General features: G+C 21.1%; 1 protein-coding gene across 2 annotated transcripts; it reads left to right on the top strand.

The window, feature by feature from the left end:
* The first annotated feature begins 9,262 nt into the window (after positions 1–9,262).
* LOC122510671 lies at positions 9,263–15,556 on the top strand. 2 transcript variants are annotated; one of them, XM_043625486.1, is made up of 8 exons: positions 9,263–9,610; positions 9,766–10,062; positions 10,155–10,448; positions 10,528–10,842; positions 11,022–11,306; positions 11,450–11,550; positions 11,794–11,929; positions 15,417–15,556. In XM_043625486.1, the coding sequence occupies exons 1-8, from the start codon at positions 9,547–9,549 to the stop codon at positions 15,422–15,424; spliced, it is 1,500 nt and encodes a 499-aa protein (XP_043481421.1). In that variant the 5' UTR covers positions 9,263–9,546; the 3' UTR covers positions 15,425–15,556. The 2 variants fall into 2 exon arrangements, with proteins under 2 accessions (XP_043481421.1, XP_043481420.1); XM_043625485.1 differs by lacking the exon at positions 15,417–15,556 and having other exon boundaries at positions 9,264–9,610; positions 11,794–12,056.
* The last annotated feature ends 11,450 nt before the right edge of the window (positions 15,557–27,006 follow it).

Genomic DNA, 27,006 nt, shown 5'->3' with positions numbered 1-27,006 from the left:
ACATACACTTCAAACTATAAGAAATCAAAATCCGTCGAGAAAATTTTGAAGCGACAATTATTTTAAAAATTATAAACAAATTATATTGAACAGAGATGCGATTTTGATGATTTTAAGAATTAAAACATTATTTTTAACTTCGAAATGAACAAAACACTGTCAAATTAACATTTTTATTCAATTATATAACCATAACAATTGATAAAAATGATCAAAAACAAAGATCAGCGTTGATGCACTACACTGCGCCAATATAATTTTCATTATAACTTTTAAAATAAATGTCGCTCCAAAATTTTCTCAACGGATTTTGATTTCTTACAGTTTGAAGTGTATGTTAATATTTTTTTCAAATTTTTAAAAGGCGTAGAACATTAAAAAAAATTGTTTATAAAAAATTTATTAAATAATTATTTAAAAATAAACTTTTTAAAAATTTTCTAATTCTAAACGAAAGTATATTTTATCCCCTTTATATTCCCGCTTGGTTCATTTAAATCGGTTCATTCATTTAGGAGAAATAAAATTTTGTTTAAAAAGTTGCAAAAAAATTAATTTTGCAATAACTTTTATAAAAAATAATTTTTTTTTCTGTTTTTTGGTGGACACATTCTTAAGGCCAAATAGAAATGTTTTTTCAACATTTCGATTTAAAAAAAATACTTTTTATTTTCTGTGAAAATTTCACGAATTCTGACCCAAATATAAATTTATTAATATAAATATATTAATATAAATGTATTAATAATATATAATAATAATATATTAATATTAATTTTATATTTTTTTAATCAACTCTCTTTTCTTTATTCTTTTTCTTCTTTTCTTTCTTAGACTTTATAAAGTTGTAGGTAGTTAACAGAAAAAGTAAAAAAAAATGTTAATAAATTTTATAATTTATTAACATTTTTTTTTACTTTTTCTGTTAACTGTACCTACAATTTTTTAAAATCAAATTATTTTTTTTTGTAAGCAAAAAGCTTACCAAAAAAAATAATTTGATTTTAAAAAAATTTAAAAAAAAATTTTTTTTTTCTTTTAATAGAAAAACTATTAATTACTGATTTTTAACTACATAAGAAATTAGTGATAAATAAACAATAAGAATTAGTGAGTTCAATATTTACTAACAGCTTTGAAATGCTTCTAAAATAAAGTAATAGGCGCTCATTACTAATATCCTCGAATTAAAAAAATTGTAAGCAATTTTCTCACTATATAGAATATAATGAAACTAAATAGTACTTTAGATTTTTCAAGGAAATTGCATTAAATAAAAAAAGTAACAAGTCATTCAATTTTTGGGCTCAATTTAAAATTTTCGGTTGAATTATTCTTTTTTTTTTTTTTTTTTGTTTGCTACTAATTGGATAAAAATGTGACAAACTTTAGATTTTTAGAATGAGGGTGGAAAATAATTTTCAAAAAGTCACACTTCGCACTCGATAATTAATTTTAAAAAAGTAGCTTTCAAACTAAAAAAGTAGTAACAAAATAGCTATCGAAAAATTAAACTTGACGTTAAAAAAAAATTCCATTCTATATTTTATTTTCCTGACTTTTTTCTAATTTTCATCAAAAATATTTACTTCTTTCTTAACCTGCGCTAATAGCTTAAATTTTTTTCCAACGAATTTTATTAGCCATGAAAGAATTTAAATATTTATAAAAATAATTTAATTCTTGCGAAGAATTTTATAAAAATTTTTAAATAATTCATTTCTTTCGACTAATTTTATGCAAATTCCAATTTAAATAATTCAATTCCTGAGAAATTTGTATTATTATTCATGAAAAAAAATTGAATTCGTACAAGATTTTTACAAAAAAAATATTTATTTTAAATAATTTATTTAAATTTAAATTTAATTTAAATAATTTAATTTGTAAATAATTGAATTCTGTTTGGAAATTTTATGAAAAATAGTAGATATTGAAAATCATTGAATTGCGAAAAATTTCTAAAAATAATTCAATTTTACAGAGAATTCTATTAAAATTTTTTACTTTTACTTATACTTTTAAAAATAATTGAATTCTTGTGATGAATATTGTTATTTATGAAAATAATTGAATTTTGCAAAGAATTTTATTAAAGTGCCTCAAAATAATTGAATTTTCATGGGAATAATTTTGTTATTTATCTACATAATTGTATCCTTTCGAAGAATTATTTATTTAAATAATTCAATTCTTGGGAAGAATTTTATTAAAATCTAAAAAAAATAATTAAATTATTTCAAAAAAATGTAACTTACATTTTTATTTAAAATAATTGAATTCCTGTGAAAAATTCTAATATTGTTGCAAATAATTGAATTCTTCCAAAGAATTAAAAAAAAAATTTTTTTTAAATAATTGATTTGTTCGAGGAATTAAAATTAAATTTTTAAGAATAATTACATTTTTTGAGCAATTCCTGTAAAATTGAATTAAAAATAATTTAAATTTGCGATGAATTTTATTATTTATGAAAATAATTGAATAGTTGCTAAGAATTCTATAAAAATTTCCAAAAATAATTGAATTCTTGAGAAGAATCTTATTATTTATGAAAATAATTGAATTCTTGCGAAGTATTTTATTAGCTTTTTTTAAAATAATTGAATTTCCAAAAAAAAATTGAATTCTTGCGATGAATTATGAATATTGTTATATTCATGAAAATAATTGAATTTTGCAAAGAATTTTATTAAAATGCCTTAAAATAATTGAATTTTCAAGAATAATTTTGTTATTTATCGACAACATTGAATTCTTTCGAAGAATTATTTATGTAAATACTTGAATTCTTGGTAAGAATTTGATTAAAATCTATAAAAGAATAATTGAAATATTAAAAAAAAAAATTAATTGAAATTGTATTTAAAATAATTGATTTCATTCGAACAATTTTATGAAAATATTGCAAATAATTGAATTCATGAGAAGAATTTTATTATTTATGAAAATAATTGAATTATTGCGAAAAATTTTATTAAAATGTTTGAAATGAATTTAATTTTTGTGAAAAATTTTGTTATTTTTGAAAATAATTGAATTCTTTATAAGAATTTTATAAACATTGTTCTAAATAATTTATAATTAATTTTTTCGAAATATAATAAATATTATGTAAATTTTATTTTAAATAATTGAATTTTTGTTAAAAACTTTATTTGTGAAAATAATTGGATTTTTCAATTAATTAATTTAAAATAGTATTAAAAATAATTGAAATTCTTTGATGAGTTTTATTATTTATGAAAACAATTGAATTCTTACTTAGAATTTTATCAACAAATTTTTTAAAAAATTGAATTTTCATGAAAAATATTATTAGTGAAAGTATTTGAATTATTGTAAAGAATTGTATAAAAATTTTGTTAAATAATTGCATTTTCTCAAATTTTTTTTGAAAATGCTATTTTAAATTAATTGAATTCTTGTCGAAATTTTATTATTTATGAAAATATTTGAATTTTGGATATCAATTTTATCAATTTTTTTTAAATAATTGAATTCATTTGAGAAATTTTATGAAAATACTAGACATATTTTTCTAACACATTTTTTCTGCGGATATCAAATTGAGACAAAAAATGGCATCAAAACGTTCGGAACGTTTTGAAGGCATTTTTCGTCTCAATTTGATATCCTTACAAAAACTGTGTTATAATATAATATTCTTAAAAATCGAAAAGAATGAAAATTTTTGCTGAAAAAAAAGTAAACGTGCTCAGGAGCAATTAATCTTCTTTTCTAACTTTTTATCATAATGAATATATGAAGTTTAATTTTTTTCTCCTCATTTCTAGTTATTTTCTAACTAGAACGGCTGCGACTTTATCGTCATCGCTGTAGTGCGTGACGAACTTTAAAGTTCCGTCCCTGCCTTGTGGAAGAATCCTATATGTTTTTCACTAATGAAAGCATATATTACGCGGTAATCTTTAATCTTCATTTTGATATCTTCTAAAAATAGATAATACGTATATATTCGGTGTTTACAGCTATACAAGGGTCTTCTTTAATTGAGATAAAAGTTACACAGGAAGACGAAGACCACCTTTCCCAAAAGGAATTATTCATGTCATCAATTTTTCAACAGCAAATCCATCATATGCTTTTTATGTACGTTAAACTTCCATTTAATCTTCATTCCATCAGTATTTTTCAATATTCAAAAATTCTCTGGCTTAAATATTCTTTATTTTATATAGAAAAATCCAGTTATTTCTGTATATTTAATATAATTGTACCAAATAAATGGTTTAACTTTTACTCAATTTATCTATTCTTTCTAAATCTCGTAATTTACAGATTCAATTTATTATTATGCAAATTACAACATTTTTTATATTCAAATATGGATTTTTGTTTAATTTCATATCCAAACTTTAAAAAAATTCAATTATTAACTGATTAATTAATTATTCTGGTTTATTAATTTCAAAAATTTTTAATAAAATTCTTCGCAAGAAATTCAATTTTTTTTATAAATAATAAAATTCTTTGCAAAAATTTAATTATTTTTGATACAATTTTAATAACATTTCATGAAAGAAATCAATTTTTAAAAAAAAATTTAATAATATTTTTCGAAAAAATTCAATTATTTTCTCAAATTTTAATAAATCCTTCTAAACAATTCAATTATAATTACAAAAAGTAAAATTCTTTGAAAAAAATTTAATTATATTTAAAACAATTTCACGAAAGAATTCAACATTTTTCTTAATTCGATATAAAAAATTTCAATAGAATTCAATTATTTTCTAGAATTTTAATAAAATTCTTCGGAAGAATTCAATTATTTTAATATATAATAAAATTTTTATTGCAAAAATTCAATTATCTTCAACAAATTTTTAATAAATTCTTCGAAACAATTCAATTATTTTTTAAAATAGTAAAATCTTTACAGAAATTCAATAAAATATCACGAAAGAATTAAATTTTTTTCTTAATTCGTTACAAAATTTTTCAAAAGAATTCAATTATTCTCAAACATTTAAATACAATTCTTCAGAAGAATATTGAGATATTATTTTTATAAATAATAAAATTTATTGCAAAAATTCAATTATTTTCAACAAAATTTTAATAAAACCTTCGAAATAATTCAATTGCTTTTTAAAATAGTAAAATATTTGCAAAAATTCAATTATCATTATAAATAATAATTCTTTATTCACGAAAGAATTGAATTTTTTTCTTAATAATTGGTTATAAAAAATTTTAATAGAATTTAATTATTTTCTAAAATTTTAATAAGATTCTTTGGAAGAATTCAATTTTTTTCATAAATAGTCAAATTCTTAGCAAAAATTAAATTATTTTTCATACAATTTTATAAAATTTCATGAAAAAATTACATTTTTAAAAAATTTTTTATAATATTTTTCAAAAAAATTCAATTATTTTCTAAAATTTTATTAAATCCTTCTAAACAATTTAATTACAAAAAGTAAAATTTTTTGAAGAAAATTTAATTATAATTATAAACAATTCCACGAAAGAATTCAATTTTTTTCTAAATTCCTTATTAAAATTTTTCAAAAGAAATCAATTATTTTCAAAAAAATTTCACGAAATAATTCAATTCTTTTTACATTTTTAATAATTATTTTTCGAAAAAATTCAATTATATTTATAAAAAGTCAAATTTTTAGCAAAAATTCAATTATTTTCTAAAAAAAATTTCACGAAAGAATTCAATTTTTTTCTTAATTCGTTAATAATATTTTTCAAAATAATTCAATTACATTTATAAATAGTCAAATTTTTAGCAAAAATTCAATTATTTTTAATCCAATTTTATAAAATTTCATGAAAAAATTATATTTTTAAAAAATTTATAATAATATTATTCAAAAAAATCCAATTATTTTCTAAAATTTTAATAAATTCTTGGAAAAAAATTCAATTATATTTATAAATAGTCAAATTCTTAGCAAAACCTCAATTATTTTTAGTACAATTTTATATAAATTTTATGAAACAATTCCATTTAAAAAAATTTTTTATAATATTTTTCAGAAAAATTTATTATTTATTTAAAAAAAATCAAAGATATATTCTGTAAAAAGAATTTAATTGGAATTTTCAAAATTGAAACAAATCTTTACGAGAATCAATTATTTTTCTAAATAATAAAATTCTTCGAAGGAATTCTATTGTCAAATTTTTCGATTAAATTGTTTACACAAATTTGATGATTATAATAATATTAATTAATATGCATTAAAATACATATTAATTTTAAAATTAAAAATAAGTTTAAATAGAAAAATTATTAAAAAAGTTAAGAAACAAAAAAGCAAAAAACAACTAACTTCAAACTACCAACAGATTACCGGAATACAACGATTATTAATATAGAAGATATTTTTCTCTAGGTATTTTAAAGCTCTTTACTTATAAATATCCCTACTTTTTTAATTTGAAATAATTTTTCAACAAAAGAATAATTTTAAATATCAAAAGCATTCAACTGCAACGTACTGAAAAGAAATATACCAAAAAGTACGACATTTAACTTCTTAAAAAATTATTTCCCACCCTCAATTCAAAAACCCAAAGTTTGTCACATTTTCATCCAATTAGTGCACCAAAAAAAAGAATAATTCAACCGAAAACTTTAAATTGACCCCAAAAAACCGAATGACTTGTTACATTTTTTGTCCCCCCCTCTCCCTCTTCAAAAAAAAAATTGTTTTAATGAAAGCTTTATTTTATTTTAACGATGTGAATTATGAACGTAAAGTCATAATCTTGATGGTCATTTGTGATTTCGTTCCGAACTGCGGGTGAATGTCGAGAAAAAGAAATGAAGATGACTAAAAACATACTAATATAAAAGATGCATCGTGTGTTAGGTATATTATTCCTAGATGCATCAGTCGCACACGAGGGGCAGGTGAAGAATTCTTTTTTTTTCTTTTTTTTTTTTGTTTCTGTTCAGAATTATACTGCAATCTTATCTTTAGTCCTTTATCGTTGCCAAAAACTTGAAAACCTCGCCTCGTCTATATCGATAGCATCGCTTTTATATTTATATTTACAGCACTGGTGCCGGAAAAGCGTGCAGCCAAATTCTCTATATCAAGATAAAAATCAAACAGACGCAGTCAACGAATCCAAAAAGAGAAAAAAAACTGTAAATTAGAGTCATTTTTTAAATTAAACTTCACACCATTATATAGAAATGTGTGACAGTTGAAAGAAACCTTCGTTTATTCTTCATTAAGAGTATTATAAATACAAATAATTATTGTATGAAAATTATATAATTGATTAATTAATTATAAATAATTGTACCTAATATTTAATTAGATTATTTAATAAAGAAATAGTATATGTTTAATTATAATATATATTATAAGTAATTATAATTTTTTAATCCTATTATATATTCTGTTAATTATATTTTATTCTTACGATTATTAATTACTAGCAACCATTCATGCGCGGCTGTCTTTTCACTCATTTTTTAAAATAAAATTAGCAATTTTAAAAATAATACAACGTAAAAATTTTTAATTCAAATTTTTTTTATAAAAATAAAATACGAATTAAAATATATAGTTTTAATATTATTACAGTTATAATAATCATATATTCTGACATAGGGAATTCAGGAAAAAGTCAGGAATTTTTATTAAAAGTACTGAAAAAAATTAAATTTTTAGAATTCATAAGAAAATTCTTAATTTTTGTGTCTTTTTTGTTTGACTTATAAACTATAAAATTACCACGAATTCTAATACAAAGCCTTCAATTTTTTCAATTTCTAATAAAAATTTCTTTTTAAACAACTCAAATCTTGATCAACTATCATAAAATAAATAAATTATTTAATGAAGAATTTTACTCAAATATTTCAAAATTAATTCAATTTTAAAAGAGTTGCGTTTACGATTTTCATAAATAAATTAACTTCAAACGGTTTCAATTTCAAATTTTATAAAATTTCCACATTGAATGAATTTAATTAAAAATTTTAATAAACTTAGATTTTTGAAAAATTTTAAAAATTCAAAGTCTTCTAAAATTAGTTAAATTTGTCAATATATATTTAATTAATTATCAAAAATAATGGATTTATAGAAGAATTTATGTTAAAAACACTAAAAAAATTGAATTTTGAAGATGTTACAAATAATTGCGAAAATTCAATTATTTTCAAAAGTAATAAAATTCTTATCACAAAATCCAATTATGTTCAAAATTTACAAAAAAAAAATCTCGACGAAATCCCAATTATTATCTTTATAAATAAAAAAATTCTTCTTCAAAATTCAATTATTTTCCAAAATTTTAACAAAATTCTTGTCAAAATTTCAATTATTTTCAAAAAATTTTCTCTTTTCAATGATTTTCAATATCTACTATTTCAATATAAAATTACCCAAAAGAATTCTATTATTAAAAAAAATTTCAATAAAATTCTACGCAAACATTAAATTATTTTCATAAATAATAAAAATTTTCACAGGAATTCAAATATTTACAAATTTTTTATAAGTTTCTTCTCAATAATTCAATTATTTTCATAAACAACTAAATTTTTACAAGGATTCAATATTATTTTCGTAAATAGTAAAATTCTTTTTAGAAATTCCATTATTTTCATAAATAACAAAACTCATTGGAGAATTTAAATCATTTTAATACAATTTTAATCGAATTTCTCGAAAAATGTAATTATTCTTAAAAATATGATCATAAATCCGTCATGAGAATTATTTTCATAAATAATAAAATTTTCACAAGTATTTTATTATTTTAAAATACATTTTTTGATAAAAATGTACGGATAAAGTCAATTATTTAAAAAACTTTTTTTATAAAATTCATTTCATGAATTCAATTATTTTTAAAAATTTGTTAAAAATTCGCATAATAATTTAGATCAGCCAAACGAAATTTGTTATAGAAAAAAGCATATAACTGCGAATGCTGAGAAAAGAAATGAAGAAAACTAAGTTATTATCATAAATATACTATTTAGGGGGCCTTTAGATGACGGCCCTCATGAGGGGGCCCTTAAAAGATCCTGACACCAGTCTATCTGAGGAGCCAACATTTTTTCCGTACGTATGATCTTTCCAAATTTCAACTTCAGATAAAAGTTTCCATTACAAAAGCCAATTCTCCGAAAGTTTTATACAGTTTTTGAGAAAAAAAATTATCTTATCTATGAGAATAAACACAATAAATTATTTAATATATAATGAACTAAAAGTTCGATTTTTTCTATTGTTATCATATAAAATAGTTCTTGGAATTAAACATGGCATAAACTGATACCATCATAATACTGTGATGAAAGAAGGTATTTTTAAAAATAACAAAACTAATTTAAAAAAAAAGTTAGTAAATGAAATATAACCAAAAGCCGAAATAGATACAAAAGCGCGTTCATCTCGTATCTATTGCCCCCACTCTTGCTTGAATGCGCATTTAAGTTTTTTCTTGATAATTTCCTTCAATATCCAACTGTATCTGAATAAAGTTGAACCTTATTTTGTTACAAGTCCAGGTTTTTGTATTTATATTAAAATGAAGTTCCTGCTGTTATTTGCTATTGCTGCTACATTGACATGCCAATCTATTAGTTTTGGAGGTAAGCATATTATACGCATAATATATTTTATGGCATTGATACTAAATATATACGGTCTTTTCAATTAATGTTGTCCATAAAATCCGAGTAATAATTTATTTAAAATACCAAAGTATAACATTAACTTTTTTTATTACATTTTATACTTTATATAGACAAAGATATACCATCGGGAATCATTGACGTGTATGATGTTCAAAATTCAAAAGTTCGACTTGTAATTCCTATAAATAAAGATGAATACGTGCAAGACAATTATTTTCTTGAAGTTTACAACAAAAATACTTCTGCATCTGTAAATTGTCATAAAGTTGATTATATGCAAATTTTAGACTCATTAGTTGTATTTGTTTCTAAACTTACACCAAGCACTACATACAAATTTAGAGTTGTTGATAAAAGAAATAGTATTTTCTACGAGAGTTTGGATGTTACAACGAACAAAGCTTTAGGTATATGCTTGAAATTGATTAAATTTTTGATTGATTTTTTCTATCTTGATAAATCTTAAAACATTCTTATTGCTCCAAATTTAAATTTACAGGCAAACCTAAAAAACCAGATGAAAATATGTTTTACATTTCATTTGTGGACAGGAAAGCCACTATCTTCATGAAACAGCATTCAAATTGGATACATTGTGAAATCGGGTATGAAATCTGCTTATTGAATTCAACAACGAATGAAAAAATTACCGAAAGTAGAAACCTAAGATGTACACACAATTCGTCTGTACATTTTAATAATCTGAGTAAAGGAAATAATTACAAAGTTCAAATTAGGGCGTGTAATATGTACGGATGTTCTGACCCAGTGATAAGCAAAGAATACAAATCGGGTACAAGTTTAAAATAAATTTTTTTTAAGTTTAAAAGAAATTTCTTCGAAAGGTTATTTCTAACGATTTTAATTTACAGGTAAATCCGAAAGTGATATTAACGTATTAAACATCACAGACACAACATGTTCAATAAAATGGAAAAAACTGACGAATAATTCTAAAGACACTGATTACATAATCAATGTTATCGACATTGGATATCGATATCTTTATTTTCATGTTGAACAAAATCAAGATCAAAATATTACTCGAAGAATTTTAAGTTCAAACTCTAGTGATACGCCATTTACGATTGATCATCTAAAGCCTGGAAATGTATATCATGCTTCGATTTCTACACAAGATTCAAAATCTTTTGTATTAGCGGAATGTAAAACTTTACCTTTGACAGGTATGGCTCCATCTTAATTTGTTATACTCGGAATTTTTACATTTATTTGTACGAGAAATGTAATTTTTCAAAATAACATTTTCGGACCTTGGAGAATAAAGTTTTGATATTGAGATTGTAAAAGCCGAAAGGCATCCAATGAAATCTTACTTTACTTTTTAGTTACATTGAATTTACAGAAAAACCTGCTACACCTTTTGAAAATTCATTTAATATCTCATTTGAGAGTGGAGGAGCCAAAGTAACATTACTTGATGATTCTCTTCAAGAAAATTGTGCATTATGGTATACAGTCTCGATTTATAAAGCAGATACTGAAATATTTGTAGAGGATCGTAATCTAACTTGCATAAAATATAAATATACACTTGAATATCTCGCTGAAGGAATTTACAGTGTCAGGATTATCGCGTGTAATAAAATTGGATGTTCCGATCAATGGGAAAGCAAGCACTACAAACCAGGTACAATAGAATTGTACTTTCTTATTTTTGATAATGAAATCTCTATACTGAATGCAGAATTGTAGATTGAATTGCTATGAATTAAAAATTTTCACTTTAAGGGAAATAAAAACGAAATTCTATTACAAAATTTTAATTTACAGGCCACGTGCAATTTCCAAAACCTTTGTCTTACAAAGTTTTAAACACTACGGATTCAACATGCAAAATTCAGTGGATAAAACAAAATGATATTTCACACATTGTAAGAAACTTTGCATTTGTGTTAATTTATAGTGAAAACTCTCTGTAGCTTAAAAATTATTGTGTTGTGAAAATCTTTCATGAAAAACATTAAACAAACAAAAAATCACAGACTAGTAAAAAAATTGTATGTAAAAGTGACGTTTAACGTTCGCTTCATTTCGGTTTACGCAAATTTTTTTTTTACCAGTCGAATATCATTTTTATGCTAAACGTACAATTAATGATACATTTTTTTCAACAGCATGAAAAAATTGCCTGGATTCCTGGTGATCATCCTAAGGAATACTATGTAATCCAGATTATTGTCATTGGTATCGATGCCAACGATATTAATACTCATTTTGCCAGAGATGCATGCATCGCTCATCATTCAAAACGTATGAAAGTTTCCTCTTAATTCGCAATTTTTTTCCTCTATTTAATAATATCAATAATAATAATTAATAATTAACTATATTAATCTTCGTATTCTTTCCTTTATTCTGTCGGCAGTTTGAAGTTAGTTTCTGTGTATGCTTATGTTTTATTTTTCTTTAAAAAATATTGTTTGACAAATGGAAAATATGCAGGCATTTTTTCATGATTTATAATAAAATAATATTACAAATTAGAAAATTTAAAAAAATGTATGATTAACAAATAAAAAATATACCCATTTTGTTAGTTATATGCTCTTTTCTATAACAAATTTCGTTTTACTGATCTAAATTATTATGCAACTTATTCTCCTTTTTATTTATAAAAAATACTAGAAAATTGTTAATTGTTCAAAAATTTTTACTAAAAAGTAGGAAATATACCCATTTTATGCATAATTTTTATTTCTCAATAACAATATTGTTTACAAACTCATTTTTTTTTCTTTTGGGAAGAAAAACATGAGATATTCCCGCTTTTCTTAATATTTTTGTAAAAAATTCTCAATTTTTTTAAGGAAATAATTTTTCATCAATTCTATTTCTTAATTCAAAGTTTTTTAAAAATATAGGAAAAAAATGTTTATAAATTATATTTGTCAATTAGAAAATTTAATTGAAAATGAAACAGAAAATTTTTAAAGTTTTAGAATATGAAGGAAAAAATTTTATTGAAAAAATGTTTTGTTAAATATATTTACGAATATCTTTAATTGTAAAATTATTCGAAAACAATAATTTCTTTTCTAAATATTTTAAATATTTCATTATTATTTTATTTTTACATAGAAATTAATATTCTTCAAAACATTCAAATTCAAACTTTTTTTAAAATTAATCAACTTTGAAAAAAAATTGTTATAAAACATAAAGTTAGTTAGTTAGTTAGTTTACTCCGAGTCTTCGACTCGGAGCAATCGTTATCTTTATGTTTTATAATAATTCAAAAGAATCGAGTGTTAAAATAATTATTTTATATTATACGAATATTGTTACTATATAACTTCTTAGAAATTATTTTCATATTCTATTATTATATAAAATTTAAACGAAAATTCATTTTCAAATAAATTTTTAATTTAAAAAATTTAAAATTTAATTATTATAAAGAATTTTATAACAAATTTTTAAATAATTGAATTCTTTTGACGAATTATAATAAAACTTTTTAGAATAGTAACATTTTTTAAGGAATTTGATTAAAATTGTATTAAAAATAATTGAAATTCTACGATGCGTTTAATTATTTCTGAAAATAACTGAATTATTGAGAAGAAACTTATAAAAAAAATTTGTAAATATTTGAATTCCTGTGAAATCTTTATTCTTTTTGAAAATTATTTAAATACAAGAGTAAATATTTTATTAAATAATTGAATGTTTTTTAAAATTGAATTTTCATAAAGAATTTAATCAACAAATTTTTAAATAATCAAATTCTCTTGATAAATTTGAAGAAAATTTTTAAGAATAATTTCATTTTTCGAGAAATTTAATGAAAATTGTATTAAAAATAATTGAAATTTTGCTAAGAATTTTGTTAAAATTTTTGAAAATAATTGAATTTCGGAGAAAAATTTTATTATTTATAAAAATAATTGAAATTATTACAAGAATTTTTGTAAATGTTTGAACATAATTATTTAATTTCTGCGAAGAATTATATTACTTTGGAAAATAATTGAATTATTGATACGAATTTTATTTAAATTTCTTTTTAAATAACTAAATTTTTTTGTGAGATTTTATTGAAATAGTACGACAGGCATTGAAAATAATTTAATTTTGACAAAATTTATTAAAATTATTTTGATAGAAATTGAATTTATTGTTACGAAGAATTTTATTAAAAATGTTGAAAATAATTTTATTAAAAATGTATTGAAAATATAGGCAAAGGTTTTTAGAATAATTTAATTTCTTTGATAAATTTTAATGAAATTTTTTAAAATATAATTTCATTTTTCGAGAAATTTAATGAAAATTGCATTAAAAATAATTTAAATTCTGCGTTGAGTTTCTTTTTTTTATTATGAAAATAATTGAATCTCTGTAAAAAATGTTATTATTTATGAAAATAATTAAGTGTTTGCGTACAATTTTATTAAAATTGTTTTTAAATAATTGAATTCCTTTGGGTAATTTTATTAAAATAGTAGATATTGAAAATGATTGAAATGAGGAAAATTTTTGAAAATAATTGAAATTTTGAAAAGAATTTTAATTAAATTTTTCAAAGTAATTGAATCTTGAAGAATTTTTTGTCGAGATTTTTTTGTAAATTTTAAACATAAATTGAATTTTGTGATAAGAATTTTATTACTTTTGAAAATAATTGAATTTCTGCAATCATTTATAACTTCTTCAAAATTCAATTTTTTTTAGTGTTTTTAACTAAAATTCTTCTATAAATTCATTACTTTTAATAATTAATTAAATATATATTGACAAATTTAACTATGATTTTAGAAGATTTTGAATTATTAAAATTTTTCAAAAATCTAAGTTTATTAAAATTTCTAATTAATTTCATATAACATTGAAATTTTCGAAAATTTCAAATTGAAACCGTTTGAAGTTCATTTATTTATGAAAATTGTAAATGAAACTCTTTTAAAATTGAATTAATTTTGAAATATTTGAGTAAAATTATTCAATAAATTATTTATTTATTTTATGATAGTTGTTCAAGATTTAAGTTATTTAAAAATAAATTTTTGTCAGAAATTGAAAAATTTGAAGGTTTTGTATTAGAATTCGTGGTAATTTTACAATTTATGAGTCAAACAAAAAAGTCACAAAAATTCTGAATTTTCTTATGAATTCTAAAAATTTAATTTTTTTAGCACTTTTAATAAAAATTCCTAACTTTTCCCTAAATTCCCTATTTTAGAATACATGATTATTATAATTATAATAGCATTAAAACTATATATTTCAATTTATGTTTTATTTTTATAAAAAAAATTTAAATTAAAAATTTTTACGTTCTATAACTTTTAAAATTGCTAATTTTATTTAAAAAAGTGAGTAAGAAGTCAGCAGCGCATAAGCGCGCTAATTGTTTCTAGTAACGATAAATACTCTAACTTACTATTTTATTAATATTTTTAAAACATTATTAAATATCACATTACATTAGATTAATAAATGGAAACATTATGAAACAGAACTATAATTACAAGTTCTCAAAAAGCTTCTACAAATTTTAATTAAAATAGCTCAAAAGATTAATTGAATGAACAATAAAAAAAAGGGACGATAAAACTAAAATGATATTTTTGGGGAAAGAGTCGTTAATAATATTTAAAAAAAGGAGAAAAAAAAAGAATAACACGTTTAATTGAACAAAAAAAATGTTAAACGAATTTCATGGCTCATTAGTAAGATCCATTCTGTTGCACTGTGTGAAAAAAAAAGAATATGAAACGTTTAATTTCTATTTTAGATTGCTAATTCACGGTTGGTTTTTACCGTTTATGGCAGTTAAGAGCATTTGTTTGTGGCCGACGCGACTACAGCTGGAAAAGCGTCAGCTGGAAAAGCAAAAGTCCCGTGATGTGTATACGTGTGTCTTTAACAGCCTCGCCGCATGAATTTATTGCATCTTCTTTGATTTGAATTTTACCTTAACTAAACGTACAATTAGAATTAAATGTATAAATCAATTTTCATGATTCTCAGTCTTCATTTACAGCTGCACAAATTTATATTTCCAAATTACAGTTTATTAATAATTACATTCTTTCTTTGCGTATATCATTTCGATAATTTATTCTAAACTTTAATTTATTCCATAAAGTTAGTGTTCTTTAATTTTCAATCTGCTTTTGCACTGATTACTTTTTCTACTACTAAACTTTGTACCACTAAATTTTTTTACTATCGATTTTTTTACTATTAAAAAAAGTATTTATTTAATTTATTTAATTTACTAAATTATCTAATTAGCTGATCCAATTCCGAAAGCAGTGAACTAATAACATTACATAAGAAGAAAAGTAACGAAATAATAATATAAATTTCACAATATTATAATTGGCCTATCCTCAATAATTATAATTGGAAGGAGGAATTGAAGACGAAGAAGAAGAAGGAGGAGGAGGAGGAGGAGGAGGAGGAGAAAAAATTGGTATTTGAAAATACGTTGTAAAATGACTGGTTTTCATAAAATGGTTGAAGTGCAAAGTTCAATGAAGTTCACGACGAGTTAGCAAATTGTATAGGGGGGGGAGGGGGTTAGGTGAGAGCAGCTTTGGAAAAACTCCTTTGCCCCGACACAAAAACCTTTCTCTCGAAGGATCGCACGACTTCGCGGCGGGCCAATATCTGTACACACAACACTGGAAGACACACGATAGACACAAGATGCATTCTTATAAATACACACAAGCGGCTCCAATACAATGAAGGGAATTAAAAGGATCGCACCTTATCATCATTACGAAACGTATATATAAAGAGTCACTGATGCTCGACATTACTTACCTTTTATAAAACAATAGCTTCAGCCACAGTCAAAAGTTCATCGTTCTCCTCTTCGCAAAACACAATATAATATGTTTAAAGTTAGATTCTTCTTAACTATTCTTTAATTTTCTATTTGCATTTTTCATTCACACAACTCTTTATTTTCTAGTGCCAGTAATCTGAAACAGAAAAAAGAAAATATTTTTTTATTTCTTTATGCAAAGTCTGAATAATTTTGTTGATTTTCTTTTTAAATACGTTAAAAGTAAGTTCCTTTGATTTCCGTTTGTAATAATTGTTATGAAACAAAAACTAATTAAAATAATATAAAATGATAAACAAAAATAATAATATCAGAAGAATTTTGATTTTCTTTTTTAAAACGTTAAGATAGTTCCTTTGATTTTCGTTTGTAATAATTGTTACAACACAAAAGCTGATGAAAATAATATAATAAAAAATAAATAAAATTATAATAACAGAAGAATTTTGATGATTATTTTTTTAAATACGTGAAGATAGTTCTTTTAGTTTTCGTTTGTAATTTTATTTTTAATCATTATTCAGAGTTGCCACGCAACCTGAAACCCTGGAAATGTTAGGGAATTTTATAAACCTTGAAAAAGACTGAAAAAATCAGGGAATTTTAATCGAAATCCTGAAAAATTATGTTATCTAAAGATATTGTGTTTATTCTTGAAATCTAATTTTACTTAAATATTTCAAAATTAATTCAATTTTAAAAAAGTTTCATTTACAATTTTCATAAATAAATGAACTTCAAATGGATTCGATTGGAAATTTTATAAAATTTCAATGTTGAATGAATTTAATTAGAAATTTTAGTAAATTTAGATTTTTAAAAAATTTTTTATAATTCAGAATTCTTCTAAAATTAGTTAAAATTGTCAATGTATATTTAATTAATTATTAAAAATAATGGATTTGAAGAAGAATTTTAGTTAAAAATACTAAAATAATTGAATTTGGAAGAAGTTACAAATGATTTGCAGAAATTCAATTATTTTCAAAAGTAATAAAATTCTTATCACAAAATTCAATTATGTTCAAAATTTACAAAAAAAATCTCGACAAAATTCCAATTATTGTCTTTATAAATAAAAAAATTCTTCTACAAAATTCAATTATTTGGAAAAATTTTAATAAAATTCTTGTCAAAATTCCAATTATTTTCAAAAATTTTCCTCATTTCAATTATTTTCAATATCTACTATTTTAATAAAATTACCGAAAGGAATTCAATTATTTAAAAACAATTTTAATAAAATTCTACGCAAACATTTAATTATTTTCATAAATAATAAAAATTTCACAACAATTCAAATATTATTAGAAATAATAAAACTCATCGCAGAATTTCAATTATTTTAAATACAATTTTCATTAAATTTCTCGAAAAATGAAATTATGTTTAAAAATTGTATTAAAATTTATCAAAGAAATTCAATTATTTTAAAAACCTTTGCCTATATTTTCAATACATTTTTAATTAAATTTTTTCCAAAAATAATTAAATTATTTTCAACAATTTTAATAAAATTCTTTACAGCAATTCAATTTCTTTCAAAATAATTTTAATACATTTTTCAATATTCAATTATTTCCAATGTCTATACTATTTGAATAAAATTTCACAAAAGAATTAAATTATTTAAAGAAATTTTATTAAAATTCGTCTCAAGAATTCAATTATTTTCAAAAATAAACATTTTCACATGAATTCAATTATTTAAAAAATAATTGTTTTTAATTCTTTGTCGGATTTCAATTCTTTTCATTTTTTTAAATGAAATTTTTCGATGGAATTTAATTATTTTCAAAAAGGTTTTAAAAAATTCTGTGAAATTCAATTATTTAAAAAAATTTGAATCAAATTCTTCACAAGAAATTCAATTATTTTTCAAAATAAAATTCATTACAGAAATTCAATTATTTAAAAAAGAATTTTTTTAAATTCTTTGTCAGATTTTAATTATTTTCAATTTTTTAATGAAACTTCTAGATTGGAATTAAATTATTTTCCAAAAGTTTAAAAAAAATTCTGAGAAATTCAATTATTTTAAAAAATTTGAATAAAATTTTTTACAAGAAATTGATTATTTTCATGCGAGTAATTTTTCTCCGAAATTCAATTATTTTTACAAATAAAATTCTTTACAGGAATTCAATTCTGATGTAAAAGAATTTGTAATAAAATTAGTTGCAAGAATTCAATTATTTTCATAAATAACATAACTTATCGCAGAATTTAAATTATTTTTATAACAATTTTAAATATATAGTAATAGAAAATTGCAATTTTATTCTTAAATTTGTTTTTAAATTAATCGAAAGAATTCAAATATTTTTTAAAATTTTGATAAAATTCTTCATAAGAATTAAATTTTATGAAATATTTAATTATTAAATAAATTATTTATTTTTGTATGTAAATAATTGAATTCTCGAAAAAATTTCTAATAAAAATTTATTAAAAAATGAATTTCTGGTAAAATTTTAGATAATAATTGAATATTAAAAGCAAATATGGCCAATTTTGTTTGCAGCGAAACAACTTTTTTTATTCCCACAATTGTTATGCAAATGAAAATTATAAAACAAGAATACAAAAATTGCTTAACAAAAAAAACATTGTATTTCTTTTCCAAATGCAAAGCTTCCTGGTGAGGAAGAAAAATGATTTAACTTAAAAATTTAATAATCTGCCCAAGACTAAAATATACAGAACACAACTGAATAAAAATGTGTTAATTTTTCTCAAAGTACTGATAAATATTTGCCAAAAAAGTAAAAAAAAAAAAACAATATGAAAAGTAATAATGTGAATATCTTCTCCGTGCGTGGTAAAAGAGGAATTTCATTAAGATTATAACCTCGCACATTTGGTATTAAAGCAGCCATACATTTTCCCCGGGAGGTCCGCTATGATAGCAGCGAACTTTTTTTTTCTTCTTCTTTTTTACAAGAAAGTTTGTCGCCAATGTACGTACGGTATGTACAAAGCTCGTTTAATGACTCATGATGTGTACAACTGCTGAGAAGGAGCGAGACACACAGTAAAATGCAAATACCGTCGTCGTTATATTGATTTTCTTAAATTTAGACAGCTTAAAATTACAAAAGCCTCCGTGTCTTTTTCAAAAAAAAAAAGAAAAAAATATTATTTTAATTTCTTCACCTCTTTAAATATATTTTTTTAAAAAACATTCCTTTCGGTTAAATAAATTCCTCACCAGGAAATTAAATTTATAATTTTTTTCTTCTTCTGAAACTTTACGCTTAGGCGAACGCCTAAGCGTAAAATTTCTGAAGAAGAAAAAATTAAAAGCATGTAAGTACCTGATAATGTACAAAATTAATTTAATAAAAAATATATTTTTTCTACATAAATGCAAAAGTATTTTTTTGATTAAGAGTCTACTAAACTTTTTATTTGTTTCAAATAAAGTTTGCGATTTGCGAATTTTTTTTTAATATTATAAACGAAAATTATAGGGACAAATAAACGAAAATTCACCCAGAAGAAATATTGACTTGATTCAGAATTTACTAAAATTTTCATTTGTTTCAAATGAATTTTATCTGGTTCAAATTTAATTAGGTTCGCATTTTATTTGGTTCAAATTTTATTTGTGTCGAATAAAATTTGTACTTGAAACAAATAAAGTAGATAAAGAGTCTACTAAACTTTTTATTTGTTGCAAATAAATAAAATATGAGAATTTTTTTTTAAATATTACAAACGAAAATTCTAGGGACAAATAATCCAGGGTTTGCCACAAAGCTTTGATTTTGTTTTTCCTTGACTTTTCCCTGATTTCGAGACAAAATTTTCATTTTTTCCCTGACCCTATGAAGAACATCAATAACTTCTTTTTTAAATAAATATTTAATCATTATTATTTTTCTATAGAAATTAAAATTCTCAAATTCAGAGTGATAAAATCATTATTTTGTATCATAAGAATATATTTGTAACTATAAATTCAAATTTCCAAAAATTTTAATTTGAACCCTCTTCAAAATTCAATTATTTATAAAAATTCACACAATAACTCTTATAGTATTCAATTATTATCTAAAACTTTACCAGAAATTCATTTTTTAATAAATTTTTATTAGAAATTTTTTCGAGAATTCAATTATTTACATACAAAAATAAATAATTTATTTAATAATTGAATATTTCAAAAAATTATTAATTATTATAATTAATAAGTATTATTATATTAATAATTGAATTCTTTCGGTGAATTTAAAAAAAAATTTAAGACTAAATGCAATTTTCTATTATTATATTTAAAATTGTATAAAAATAATTGAAATTCTGCGATAAGTTTTGTTATCTATGAAAATAATTGAATTCTTGCAACGAATTTTATTACAAAGTTTTTTACAGAATTGAATTCCTGTAAAGAATTTTATTTGTAAAAATAATTGAATTCAGGAGAAAAATTACTCGCATGAAAATAATTAATTTCTTGTAAAGAATTTTATTCAAATTTTTAAAAATAATTTAATTTCTCAGAATTTTTTTTAAACTTTTCGAAAATAATTTAATTCCAATCTAGAAATTTCATCAAAAAATTGAAAATAATTAAAATCTGACAAAGAATTAAAAAAATTCTTTTTTAAATAATTGAATTTCTGTAATGAATTTTATTTTTTAAAAATAATTGAATTTCGGAGAAAAGTATTATAATATCATGAAAATTATTAATTTCTTGTGAAGAATTTGATTCAAATTTTTTTAAATAATTGAATTTCTCAGAATATTTTAAAAACTTTTTGAAAATAATTAAATTTCATCGAGAAATTTCATTTAAAAAATTGAAAATAATTGAAATCCGACAAAGAATTAAAAAAAATTATTTTTTAAATAATTGAATTCCTGTGAAAATGTTTATTTTTGAAAATAATTGAATTCTTGAGACGAATTTTAATAAAATTTCTTTAAATAATTGTATTCCTTTCGGTAATTTTATTAAAATAGTAGATATTGAAAATAATTGAAATGAGGAAAATTTTTGAAAATAATTGGAATTTTGACAAGAATTTTATTCAAATTTTTCAAAATAATTGAATTTTGTAGAATAATTTTTTTATTTATAAAGACAATAATTGGAATTTTGTCGAGATTTTTTTTTGTAAATTTTGAACATAATTGAATTTTGTGATAAGAATTTTATTACTTTTGAAAATAATTGAATTTCTGCAATCATTTGTAACTTCTTAAAAATTCAATTGTATTGAAAATAATTGAATTGTATATGAAAATTTTATTAAATCTGCAAGTTTAATAGAATGTAAAGAATTTTCAATTATTTCAAAAGTTTTTAATTATTTGTTTATAAAAATTCAATTACCTTGAAACAATAGAATTAAAAATTTTCAAAATACTTATTTTTCAGAATTTTCAAATAAATTTTATCTTGTTGAAATAAATTATATTTGTTTCGAATAAAAGTCTCCTCTGGACGGTCAATTAAAAAATTCGAAATAATCCAAAAAGTAAGATGCAAAGCTTAAGGAAATTATTATGTAACTTTTTGTCGTTATTGCCGTTTGGATTTTTGCGGAGGGCCAATAAAATTTGAATAATTTTAATTCACCTAAAGTGCAGAATGTATTTATGATAAAATGTGAATGAGAACAAGATTCCCCATATATAGTGGCTCTGCTAACACTGTGTGAAAAGGAAGACGGTTAAGCTAACAAAGAGCAGGAGAACGCAATAAAAGAGAAGACGCACCAGGTGAGTTGAAAGAAGTAGAAACAATAAATAAAGAGATGGGAGAAGGAGAGAGAGAGAGACGAATAAAGAAATAGAGTATGAGGAGAAAAAGAGTCATCTCAGTTGTTGCGGTACCGTTTCGGATTTCTTCCTCTCTGGACCTGCAAACCTCAGGTTCGCTTAGTCTCATTAAAATATCCCGCTGACTAAGACATTAGTTGCTTTACTTTTCAACAATAATTACCCATTTTCCTTTTTTATTTCTTCATTCTTTATTTTTTGATACTTTTCTTATTTCTTCACCATTTTTTATTTTTGTTTTTTATCTTTTCATTCTTTTTCATACTCTTTTCCTTTTTTGTATTTTGGAATAGAAAAATTCTTTTTTATACTTTTATTTCTATAATTCTATTCAGATAACGTCACTTTTCGGCGATACGGTTCCCTAAACATATGTATCACAAAAATCGACTCCGATCTAGATATATTCTATACAATAAGCATATATTAGAAACTGGGAGGCAAATTTGTCGACGGTTATGTTGACACTAATTTTATCGGACAGTTTGATGATGTTCAAATTCAAATATTGAGGAGAGAGAGTAAAAGTAGAGGAATTTTAATTGGACGAATGGTGAACTTAATTGGAACTAGAATATATAATGCGGAGTTGGATGTTGCTTTATTGAGATTCGTTTAAAATTTAAACATATGTATTTGAAACACCGCGCCCACTCACATATCACGATAAACACTCTTTCATCCGAGCCATTTGTTTTTTCCCACATTGTATTTGCTGTACAAGTCGCGATTTGCCAATATAGTCACTCTCTTAACAGCTACTTTGATGCTTCACTGAAAGACCATCACCTACACACATTTATATCTTGTTCAATATCTGTAATAACATACTTCCCGCCTCATCAAAACAGAAATAATTTCCCATTGCCAAATAAAAACGAAATAACAAATTTTATCTACTACAAGTCTATTTTTTGAAAAACGGCAAATTTTATCCATTTCTATAAGTAAACAATAAAAATAAAACTTGTATTTAAAAATATTAACACATTATAATGTTAATACTTTATAATAAATCATACATTGTAATAAATTGATACTTAAATAAATAAATAATGTTATAATAAATTATAATGACAGTAATATCTTTCTTCTTCATAATAAATAAAATTTTCTCCAAAACAAACAAAAGGTACAAAAAAATAATATAATAAAAAATAAATAAAATAATAATAACAGAAGAATTTTGATGATTATTTTTTTTAAATACGTGAAGGTAGTTCTTTTAATTTTCGTATGTAATAATTGTTATTGTCCCCTTGATTAAATCTACTACTTTAATAAAAATTTCCAAAAGAATTCAATTAGTTAAACAATATTTTAATAAAATTCTACGCAAACATTTCATTATTTTTATAAATAATAAAATTTTTACAGGAATTCAATTATTTTCATAAAAAATGAGAATCAATGCATAATTTAAATTAATTTTAATATAATTTTCATTAAATGTCACGAAAAATTAAATTATTCTTAAAAATTTCATTAAAATTTATCAAAGAAATTCAATTATTTTAAAAACCTTTGCCTATATAAATAATTATCAACAATTTTAATGAAATTCTTCGTACCAATTCAATTTCTTTCAAAATAATTATAATAAATTTTGTCAAAATTCAATTATTTTCAATGGTCTCGTTACATTAAAATTTCACAAAACAATTCAATTATTTAAAAAGAAATTTTAATAAAATTCGTCTCAAGAATTTAATTATTTTCAAGAGTAATATAATTCTACGCAGAAATTTAATTATGTTCAAAAAATTTACAAAAATTCAATTATCTTTATAAATATTAAAATTTTTCTCCGAAATTCAATTATTTTAAAAAATTTTGAACAAAAATTCTTAGCAGAATTTCAATTATTTTTAATACAATTTTCATTAAATTTCTCAAAAAATGAAATAATTCTTAAAAATTTCAGTAAAATTTATCAAAGAAATTCAATTATTCTAAAAACCTTTCCCTATATTTTCAATACATTTTTAATTAAATTTTTTTAAAGAATTAAATTATTTTCAACATTTTTAATAAAATTCTTCGTAACAATTCAATTTCTATCAAAATAATTTTAATAAATTTTGTCGCAATTCAATTATTTTCAATGGTCTCGTTTCATTAAAATTTCACAAAAGAATTCAATTATTTAAAAAGAAATTTTAATAAAATTAATCTCAAGAATTCAATTCTTTTCAAAAGTAATATAATTATTCTTCGAAAAAATCAAATTATGCTAAAAAATTTACAAAAATTCTTGTCAAAATTTCAATTAGCTTTATAAATTATAAAATTTTTCTTCGAAATTCAATTATTTTCAAAAATTTTGAACAAAAATTCTTCGCAGAATTTCAAATATTTCATTAAATTTCTCGAAAAATGAAATTATTCTTAAAAATGTTATTAAAATTTATCAAGAGAATTGAATTATTTAAAAATTTGTTAATTAAATTCTTTATGAAAATTCAATTTTAAGAAACATTCAATTATTTAATAAAATATTTATTTTTGTATTTAAATAATTGAATTCTCGTAGAATGTTCTATTAAATATTGATTTAAAAATGAATTTCAGAAAAAACTTTAGATTATAATTGAATATTAAAAGCATTATAGGCGTAGATTTTTAAAAATAATTGAATTTTCAAAAGTTTTCAAATTCTAATCTTTGAAAATTTGAATTTTTCATACTTTTAATTAAAAATTTTGAAGAATTAATTTTATTCAAAAAGTTTAATGGAATTTTTTTTAAATATTTAAAGTTTTCAATTTCTAATATATTTAATTGAAAAATGTCAGAATAATCGAAATTTCGTAAAATTAAATTGACCAAAAAAAAGGATTTGAAAATTCTCAAAGAACTTTTTCAAAAATTATTTTTAAAAAACTGACTCAAAGAAGAATTTTAGTAGTAAAATGTTAATAATTAATACTGAATTAGTGTAATATAAAGGAATGTAAAACATTTTGAAAAGCAACATTTTTAACATTGCAATTAAAAAAAAAAACTTTTGAATATTTTCAGAAGAAATTAAACAATTGAAATAAAAATAAAAGGAATAAATTATAATGTTATAATAAATTATAATAACAGTAATATCTTTCTTCTTTATAACAAATAAAATTTTCTCCAAAACAAACAAAATGTAAAAAAAAACATTACATCAAAAATAAAGAATCCGTTATTTTTCTCTTTCACAGGTGTATAATCACAATATTTTCACTGATGGCAACAATATTATTATGCAACAAAGTTCTTTCAGTTCTCAGTGATAAAATTAGTTGGGTTAGTTTTATTTATTACATGTATGCTCCTGAAAAGAAATCCTCAAGAGTTGACGTTTTGAAGAGAAAAAGTGTATATTATTATAATATAATGTCGTAAGTGCGCCACAAATGATGTAGGATCGAAAAGGTTAAAGGCACCAAAGAGAGTCTACGAGAAATATTTTTTTTTTTTTTTTTTTTGAAATCTTTTATGACTCGTTAAGTCGTAAAAACAGGCAGTAAGCTCATGCACATTTGGCGCATTATAATGTTTAGGTCGCTTCACGGGAAAAATTTTCAAGCTTATTTGCGAAAGAAAGAAGAAAAAGAAGAAAGAAAACAAAATGTATTTGTTAATTTCGCGAATGGGGAAAAGAAGAAACTTTATTTTAATTAGCTAATTTCTAATTTTCTATAGCAAACTAATTTAATTTAAGTTAAATTAATTTAATTCAAGTTAATATTATTATTTTTTCATAGGCATTAAAATTCTTCAAAAGACTCAAACTTAAACATTTTTGAAATTCAACAACTTATTAGAATATTATTATGAAACATGAAGATATCGATCTCTCCGAGTCTTCGACTCGGAGTGATCGATTTCTTCATGTTTTTATAATAATTAAAAATAACCCAGTGATAAAATTATTATTTTATATAAAACAAAAATTTCTATTATTCGAAAATTCTTCATTTAAATAGACATTAGAAAAAAAAACTTCAAATAATTTTTAAAGAATTAAATTAAACTTTTTTAATTTAGTTAAAATTTTACAGAAATTTATTAAATAAAAGAATTTTATCACAATTTTTGAAAATAATTAAAAAGTTTTGAAGAATTTTATTAAAATTTTTAAAAATAATCGAATTTGTGAGAAGAATTTAAATAATAATAATTTATGAAAATAATTGCATTAATGTCAAAAAATTTATTAAATTTTGTTTAAATAATTAAAATTTTGCCAAGAATTTTATTGTAATTTTTGAAAATAATTGACTTATCTTGAAAAGAATGTCGCTATCTGTTTATAAAAATATTTTAATTCTTGACAAGAATTTTTTAAAAATTTTAAAAATAATATAATTTCTGCAAAGTATTTTATAATATTTCAAAAGAATTGAATAATTCTTCTAATAAATTTTGATATTCATCAAAATAATTGAATTTTGAGAAAGGAATTTTATTAAGATTCCTTAAAATAATTGATTTTATGGGAAGAATTTTGTTGTTTGCGAAAGATAACTGAATTCTTTTGCAAAATTACTTGAAAATTTTTGAAAATAATTGATTTTCTGCTATAATGCTTTGAATATTCAATTATCTAAAATTTTAACCGAAATTCATTTTGAAATAAATATTTATTAGAAATTATTTAAATACAAAAATAAATAATTTGTGGAATAATTGAATGTTTCTTAAAATTGAATTTTTATAAAGAATTTTATTAAAATTATACAGAAATTCATTG

This window comes from Leptopilina heterotoma, unplaced genomic scaffold (assembly GCF_015476425.1).
Source record: "Leptopilina heterotoma isolate Lh14 unplaced genomic scaffold, ASM1547642v1 Lhet_73, whole genome shotgun sequence".
Classification (NCBI taxonomy): Eukaryota; Metazoa; Arthropoda; class Insecta; order Hymenoptera; family Figitidae; genus Leptopilina; species Leptopilina heterotoma.
This window is presented reverse-complemented; position numbering and strand designations above follow the sequence as displayed.